The sequence below is a fragment of the Lipotes vexillifer genome, unplaced genomic scaffold, assembly GCF_000442215.2.
Source record: "Lipotes vexillifer unplaced genomic scaffold, Lipotes_vexillifer_v1.1 C27534442, whole genome shotgun sequence".
NCBI classification, from domain to species: Eukaryota; Metazoa; Chordata; class Mammalia; order Artiodactyla; family Lipotidae; genus Lipotes; species Lipotes vexillifer.
Window position 1 is genome coordinate 1 of NW_006795785.1, and position 7,727 is coordinate 7,727.

General features: G+C 61.5%; 1 protein-coding gene across 1 annotated transcript; it reads left to right on the forward strand.

Annotated features, from left to right (window-relative positions):
• Window positions 1–5,482: 5,482 nt before the first annotated feature.
• LOC103072350 (aldehyde dehydrogenase family 3 member B1-like) lies at window positions 5,483–7,718 on the forward strand (the record flags this gene model as incomplete). Its single annotated transcript, XM_082931426.1, is given in 6 exon segments — window positions 5,483–5,570; window positions 5,573–5,611; window positions 5,912–5,997; window positions 6,097–6,178; window positions 6,445–6,828; window positions 7,536–7,718. Coding segments are annotated over 6 exon segments (850 nt in total), but the record flags the coding sequence as incomplete, so codon positions are not given.
• Between the last annotated feature and the right edge of the window lie 9 nt (window positions 7,719–7,727).

Here is a 7,727-nt window from a genome sequence, read left to right on the forward strand (position 1 = left end):
CGAACCCGTGTCCCCTGCATCGGCAGGTGGACTCTCAACCACTGCGCCACCTGGGAAGCCCAGTGTCTCTTCTTATTAGGGCACCGATCCCATCACAGGGGCCCCACCTCCTGACCTCATCTAACCTTAATCACCTCCCAAAGACCCCAGCTCTAAATACCACACACTGGGGGTTAGGGCTTCAACATATGAATTTGTGGAGACACCATTCAGACCACAGGAGTCTGTCAGATCTCACTGGAAGGTCATGGCCTAGACCAGAGTCTGCTGCTCTGCTCTCAGATTTGTCACAGCAAATCCCTCACTCCCCTACCCTGGCTGGTGGTTACTTCCTGGAAAACACAGAAACCCCCAGAGGAAATCGCCCCTCATTCTCCCACCCCCAACTCTGCAACGCCCCACCCCACATCCACACGCGCCACCCCCGGTGACATCCCCATCAAGGGGATCATCCTGTAAGAACCCAGTGTGACCCTGGACCACCCCTCTCCACCCCACCCCGCCCATCAGCCGTCACCCATTCTCTGCTTCCCTAGAGCAGCAGAGCTTCTTGAAAGAATCAGCTAGGGTGGTGGCTCTCAACCGGGCCGACGTCATTCCCCTGGGGACACTTGGCAGTGTCTGGAGACCTTTCGGGTTTTTGAGGAGGTGTGTCCCAATAAGAGAGAGGCAGAAGGAGATTCAACACACACAGCAAAGGCCATGTGAGGACAGAGGCAGAGCTGGGAGGGGTGTGCTAGGAGCCGAGGAGTGCCAGCAACCACAGAAGCCAAAGGGGCCAGGGAGGACCCTCCCCTGGAGCCTGCAGAGCGGGTGCAGCCCTGGCGGCACCTGGATTTCGGACTTCCGTCCTCCGGGACTAGGAGACAGTAACCCTGCTGTTTCCAGCTACCACGGTTGCGGCCGTTTGTTAGGGCAGCCACAGGAAATTCATCCAATGGGTTTGCAAAGCATTTACAATTGTTTTATTTTGCATTTCACAATTGCTCTGGAGGTTGGACATATTTTCATTTGCTTGAGGGCTATTCAGGCTGCTTACCGGTTCCATTCAGTTTAGTTTGTTTCGTTTTTTTGTTTGTTTGTTTGTTTTTTGGCCGCGAAGTGAGGCTTTCGAGATCTTAGTTCCCCGACCAGGGACTGAACCCGCGCCCTCGGCAGTGAAAGCGCAGAGTCCTAACCGCTGGACTGCCAGGGGATTCCCTAGTTTGTTTAGTTTTAACAGGTTTACTGAGATACAATTCACCCCTTTGAAGTGCATAATCCGATGGTTCCAGGGAGGTGGGCCTCGTTGGTCACTAGCTCCCGCGCCCTGCTCTTAGACTGGACTTGCCGGCCCTGTCTTCCCTTCTGGTGTCTTGTGTGGCTCCCGCTGGCCTGGTTCCAGTCACAGCCAGGGATGACCTCAGACACCCCACCTGCCCACAATGCAAGGGGGTTCTCACGCTCTGCCTGGAACGGCTCTCCACAGCCCTTGGCCATGGGTGTTTTGGTCCCTTGGGACAGGCTGGGGGTTGGTGTGGGGACAGGGTCAGACCATACATGAGGGATAGCGGTGGGGCCTGAGCGCATTCTTCTGCTTCCCAGAACCTAGCAGGTGCTCAAGAAAGGCTCGTGGAAACATTAGTAGCCAACACTTAAGAGCACCGACACCGATTTTGCGCCAGGAGCTATGAAATGTCTTGTCTATTCTTTCATCTTCTCATGTGATCCTCTCAAGAACCATGACAATTAAGTGCAAATGTTACCCCAGGGAGGCTCAGGGAGGTTAAGTAACTTGCCTAGGGTCACACAGTAAACAGGAGAATAAGGGAAAAAAGGAACGAGGTGTGCCGCCCTGCAGCCACAAGTTCCCCAGCCCGTCCAGGCTCTCTCTGCAGCTGCCAGGGCCCCTCCCTCTGCCCCAAGGATGCCAGTCGGGCACATTAGGAGAGTGCAAAGAAGGAGCCCTGCAGGGTGGGGATGGGGGCATAGACATGAGGACCTGGTGCGGGGGGCCTCTGTGGGCCGAAGAGCCCTGCAGGCTGAGGGCGTCCTGGAGGAGGCTGCCAGGGTCCCACTGATATTTTCATCCTGTAACCTTTCTCCTTATCAGGTAACTTTCTGCCAGGCCCTCCCAGCAATCACAGAGCAGCCTGGAGTTGCCAGACCTGTTCCCAGGCCAGCTGTGCCAGGTCGGGTGAGGCAGCTGCCGGACGTGTCGATGTGTAAACCAGGAGGAGGCCAGACTAGCTGGAGCTTCGGTTAGGTCAGTCCGGGTGCCACTCCAGTGCCAGACGTGGGCCCACGGCATCTGGTGGGGGGCTGCGCAGGCTCCTGGGAGGATTGGCCGTCAGCAGAGGCAGGGGTGAGACGGGCCAGGAGCAGAGTCGGCACATGTGAAGGCAGCATGTCAGGCAGAGAGCAAAGGCTCAGCAAAAGGATCCAGGGTCGGAGCCCACACCTGCGGGGTACCTGGGGTCCCGGGGTGAGGGCCAGCAGCACGAGGTGTGGGGAGAGGAATGGGATGTGAGGACACAGGGTGGGGGGCCATGGTCCTGGGGCCTGGCTCAGTGCAGGGAGGTGGGTGCTGCCCTGCCCCAGCTGTGCACGTGACCTCCGGCCCATCATGCTGTCTAAGCCTCACTCCCCCGCCCCGCAACCCCTGTGACACCCAGGAGTACGCTCGGAGGAACCGTCCATCCCTGACCTCTGCTGGCCTGGCCCCGGGGGTAGAGGCAGACCCTGTCCTCCCTCGAGAGGCTCCCCAGGCTGGGGGAGGAGGCGGCGTGTGGGCAGACGGGGGCCAGCCAGGTGTGGCCCGGGCTGTGATTGGGATGTACCGGGGAGTTGGGACGAGGGAAGCTTCTTGGGAGGTTTTGTAGAAGGAATACTCACTGTTCATTTCTGATTCTGGAAGCATTGGATGCTCGCTGTAGAAAATTTGGAATCTGCAGAAAGATGCTGAGAAGTCAAAAAAAGTGCAGGGCACACACTGATGCTGGTGAGGAAGGTGCTGCAGGGCCACCAGACCTGGGACTGAAGCCACCAAGTAGCAGCTGTGAAGAGGGCAAATCGGATCACCTCTCAGAGCCTCGGGTTTCTCTTCCTTACAACGAGGTAACAAAAAGACCTTTGAGGCTTAAATGAGACGATGCTCGCTGAGCGCTGGGCCCCAGGTGCCAGCTCTGCTTCCCCTCCCACCTGTGTTCCTGGGCCCACAGAATAGATCCCAAATCCCTATGTGAAGGTCCTGTCAGGCTGCTGACCTGCCCAGTTGCATCTTGTTTCTCTAAATCTGCCCCCACAGGGCCTTTGCTTGTGCCGGCCCCTCTATCCCGAGGCCTGCCCTCCGAGGGCCCTCCCCTGCCCCTTTCCCACTGCAGTCGGGGCCTCTGCTGGGTCTCCAGCCGGCCTCTCCCAGGGCCTGCGGCACCAATTCAGTTATTTGTTTTTGTTTTGTTTTGTTTTTAGTATTTATTTATTTGGCTGCACCAGGTCTTAGTTGCTGCACGCGGAATCCTTTAGTGGCAGCATGAGGGATCTAATTCCCTGACCAAGGAGCGAACCCGGCCCCCTGCATTGGTAGCATGGAGTCTTAACCACTGGACCACCAAGGAAACCCCACCAGCTCATGTTTATAATTATCTTGTTTTCAGTGTCATTATCGTTCCATGTCTAGACCGTGAGCTCTGCACAGGCTGGCTAGGTCTGCCGTGGTCACCTCTGTGGCCCAGGTCCAGCCAGGCCCTGCCTGGTCAGCAGCCAGGGTCCCTAGTCAGCCCCACCTCAACGAGCACCTGGGATAAGGAGCAAGGGCCAGCCGTCCCACTCCAGGGCCCCTGGGGATGCGGCTGACCTCAGCCCCATTCAGCCGTCTGCCTCCTCATTTGACTGGGCAATGGTGGGGCTGGGATTTGGCCATGCAAAAGCTAAGCCTGAGGCTGTCCCCAGGCACTCCAGGTGTGCACAGTGAAGACACAGACAGTGACAGTGGAGAAAGTCAGGGAACCCCTGACCTGCTTGCCTCACCTGGGAAACGTATGATTGAGCTGGGGCCAGGGTCCCTCGACAGAACTCAGGACACCTGGGTGCCATAGCTCACCCCAGACTCCTCCACTCCGGGCCTTGATTCAGCCCTAGAGAGGCTCTAGGGAGCCATGGACAAAGTTAGAGCAGGGCTGATCGGACCACGAGCCACTTGAACCCCGCAGGGAAAGCCGGGTGAGAAAGGTGATGCTGGCACTGCAGGCAGAGCTCTGGGTCAGCCCTGCAACTTGGAGGCCTGAAGGGGCTCCAGGCAACCCTGGACTGAGGGTGGGCGCTGCCAGTGGTCAGGGTTGGGCCCAAAGCAGCCCCAGCCAGGCCCAGCTCCTCCAGGACGCACTCAGGAGGAAACAGCCCCCTGCCCGTCTTGGCCCGGAGCCGGGGCCTAGGACTGACTGCCCTCTGTCCCTCTGCAAACTGGGGCAGGGGTCTAGGTGGGGCCACCCCTGGGCTGGCTGTGGGTGGGCACAGCTTAGGGCCCGTTCCAGCCCAAGACATGGTGGACAAGTCCTTACTGAACACCTACTGTGGGCCACGTCCTCCCCGAGGCCGTGGGATGGGGGGAGGGGATGGACAGTGCCGGGAATGAGGGCCTCACTGCCAGGCGGAGGGAGGTCGTTCTGCAGGTGTTGCCCAGGAACGTGCCCAGTCTCTGTTCCTGTCTCCCCATACTCCTCAGCTTGGGTGGCCCCCTGAGCCAGGCACCAGTGCTTTCCCCGTCTTATGGTTCCTAAGAATAATAACCTCAGTGTACAGTACAGGCCTGTGCTGTACATGCCTATGGAGGAGTGCTGTCCCCACGTCCCAGATGAAGAGACTGAGGTTCAGACAGGAGGAGGGGGAGGTGCCGATGGGGCCCCCGGCCCACAGGGTGCCCACGGGGGACGTTGAGACCCATCTCACTCCATGGCCAACACTCTGAGGCAGAGGTCCTGGGCTCAGGCCTGTGGGATGCTGCTGGACTCTGAGGACGACTTACGTCCACACACAGAGAGAGACAGAGACGCAGAGACACAGAGAGACAGACAGACAGACAGACAGAGACGCGGAGGAACAGGCAATGGTACGGTTTCGTGGCCCCAGCTGGGGTGCTCAGAGCGCTTCCTTGCTCAGGGTCCAGGCAGTTCCCGCCCAGAGGCCCTGCTGGGCTCCTTCCCACACCCATGCCCCATCCCCCTCCGCCCTCAGCCCCACTGGGGCTCCCTTGGGCGTCAGGCCAAAGCCCGGATGAGCTCCAGGCCGCAGTCAGCCGTGCCGCAGGCCTTCCCATGGATGCCCCGCCAGGGTGAGCCCGCGGGCCAGGCGGGGGGCAATTCCAGGGCGGCTCGGCCCAGGCCCAGGGAGAGTCGCTGACTTTCTCGGGACCTCTGTCTCCTTGTGGGGACTCCACTGCACAGGCAGCTCGAGGACTCTGGGGGACTGGGCTTTGGGGTGACCCTCGGTGGGGCCTCACTGTCCCAAACCCCAGCTCATGCCGCTGGACTCGGCCTTCATCCGGAAGGAGCCCTTGGGCCCGGGGCTCATCATCGCCCCCTGGAACTACCCCTGTACCTATCCCTGGTGCCCCTGGTGGGCGCCCTTGCAGCAGGTGAAAGAGAGCCTCCTCCTTCCTGCCCCCTGCCAGTCCCCCCAGCCTCGTGGCCTCACAGCTACCCACAGAGCCAGGAAAGAGGGGCACCAGGTGGCTAAGAAGGCCTGGTTCCCATCTGGCCCACCATCCCCAGGCTGTGTGGCCTTGGGGCCAGCAGGGCACCTCTCTGAGCCATATTCTTCCCCTGAAGGTGGAGTGAGGCCGGCAACTGCCCTGCAGGTGTGAGGACTGAATGGAGACGGGGAGCGGCTACAACTGGCCCCCCCTCTCCCCGCCCCGCCCCGTCCCGCCCCTCAGGGAACTGCGCGCTGCTGAAGCCCTCGGAGGTCAGCAAGAGCACTGAGAAGGTCCTGGCCAAGGTGCCGCCCCGATACCTGGACCAGGTGAGGGGGGGCCTGCTCCCTCAGCATCTGCGTCCCACACCCGCACCCCTGCCGGTAGGAGGTCTGCAGTGTCCCCTGAGCCGTCTGCCCCCCTTGCAGAGCTGCTTTGCCGTGGTGCTGGGCGGGCCCGAGGAGACGGGGCAGCTGCTGGGGCACAAGTTCGACTACATCCTCTTCACGAGTGAGGGTGGCCCCGGCCAGTGTCCTGGGGGGGAGGGACATAGAGAATGGGGTGGAGAAGGCGGGGGAAGGAGGAAGTGGTGGCCAGTGGGGTAAAGCATCCCAGGTGGCAATCAACCCAGGCAGGAGGGCCTGGCGCGGTGGGATCCGGGGGCAGCCGGGCAGGGGGCATGACCCAGTGGGTGAGCCAGGATGGGCTGGGAAGGTGGTGCCTGAACCATCTGGCTAAGGGCATTTGAGGCTTGGGGTCAACTCTCATGTCCCCAGGTGGCCCCCGAGTCGGCAAGATCGTCATGGCTGCTGCCGCCAAGCACCTGACACCCGTCACGCTGGAGCTGGGGGGCAAGAACCCCTGCTACGTGGACGACAACTGCGACCCCCAGACTGTGGCCAACCGCGTGGCCTTCCGCTATTTCAACTCCGGCCAGACCTGCGTGGCCCCCGACTATGTCCTGTGCAGCCCCGAAATGCAGGCTCGACTGCTGCCCGCCCTGCAGAGTGCCATCACCCGTTTCTATGGCGAAGACCCCCAGAGCTCCCCAGACCTGGGCCGCATCATCAGTGAGAAGAATTTCCAGCGGCTCCGGGGCCTGCTGAGCTGTGGCCGCGTGGCCATCGGGGGCCAGAGTGATGAAAGCGATCGCTACATCGGTGAGTCCCGCCCTCCCTGCCACTGTGCCCGACTCCCAGCCCACCCCAGCTAAGCCCAGCCCCTCCACACTGGGGGCCACAGCTGGGCCCCGAGTCTGGGCCCAGCCTGTAACCTCGGGCCCTGAGGCTCCCCGACCCCACTGCTAGAGCCCAGCCTGGTCCACGGCTCTGGTGCCACGATTCTGTGACACTAGTGTCCCGCGTTGCCGTGTCTGAGCCTGTGACCCCACGACTCAGCACTCTGGCCCAGGCTCTGGATTCTCCAAGCTCAGACCCCAGAGTTCTAGCGTTCAGGTTCCAAACTTCAGCCCCAAGGTCTGCTGCTCCACGGGGCCATGACCCCAGGTCCTATGAGCCCACGATTCCCGGTTCTGGATTTCAACAGCCCGTCCTGAGCACCCGCTATGCTGTGAACAAAGCAGTCCCAGTCTCCTGGGCCGAACGACTCAGAGGGTGACGCTGCTCCCCAGCAGGCTGGGACCTGGGACCTCAGGTCCGGTCACCCTCTGACTGTAAGACCAAGGCTGAGGGGCTCTCTGGGCCCCACGGGCCCCGCTCAGGCTGGGGAGCCCCTCAAGGTCACTTCCAGGGGGCTGTGGGGAGATCACCTTCCCCAGAACGTCCCTGAGCCTGGAGCCCTGGGTCCCTGGGCCCTGCCTGCCCGAGGCCCCGCCCCGGGGGCTGAGCCGTGCCCTGTGCCCGGGCAGCGCCCACGGTGCTGGTGGGCGTGCAGGAGACGGAGCCGGTGATGCAGGAGGAGATCTTCGGGCCCATCCTGCCCATCATGAACCTGAGGAGCCTGGACGAGGCCATCGAGTTCATCCACCGTCGGGAGAAGCCCCTGGCCCTGTACGCCTTCTCCAGCAGCAGCCAGGTGGGGCTGGACAGAGGTGGGAGCA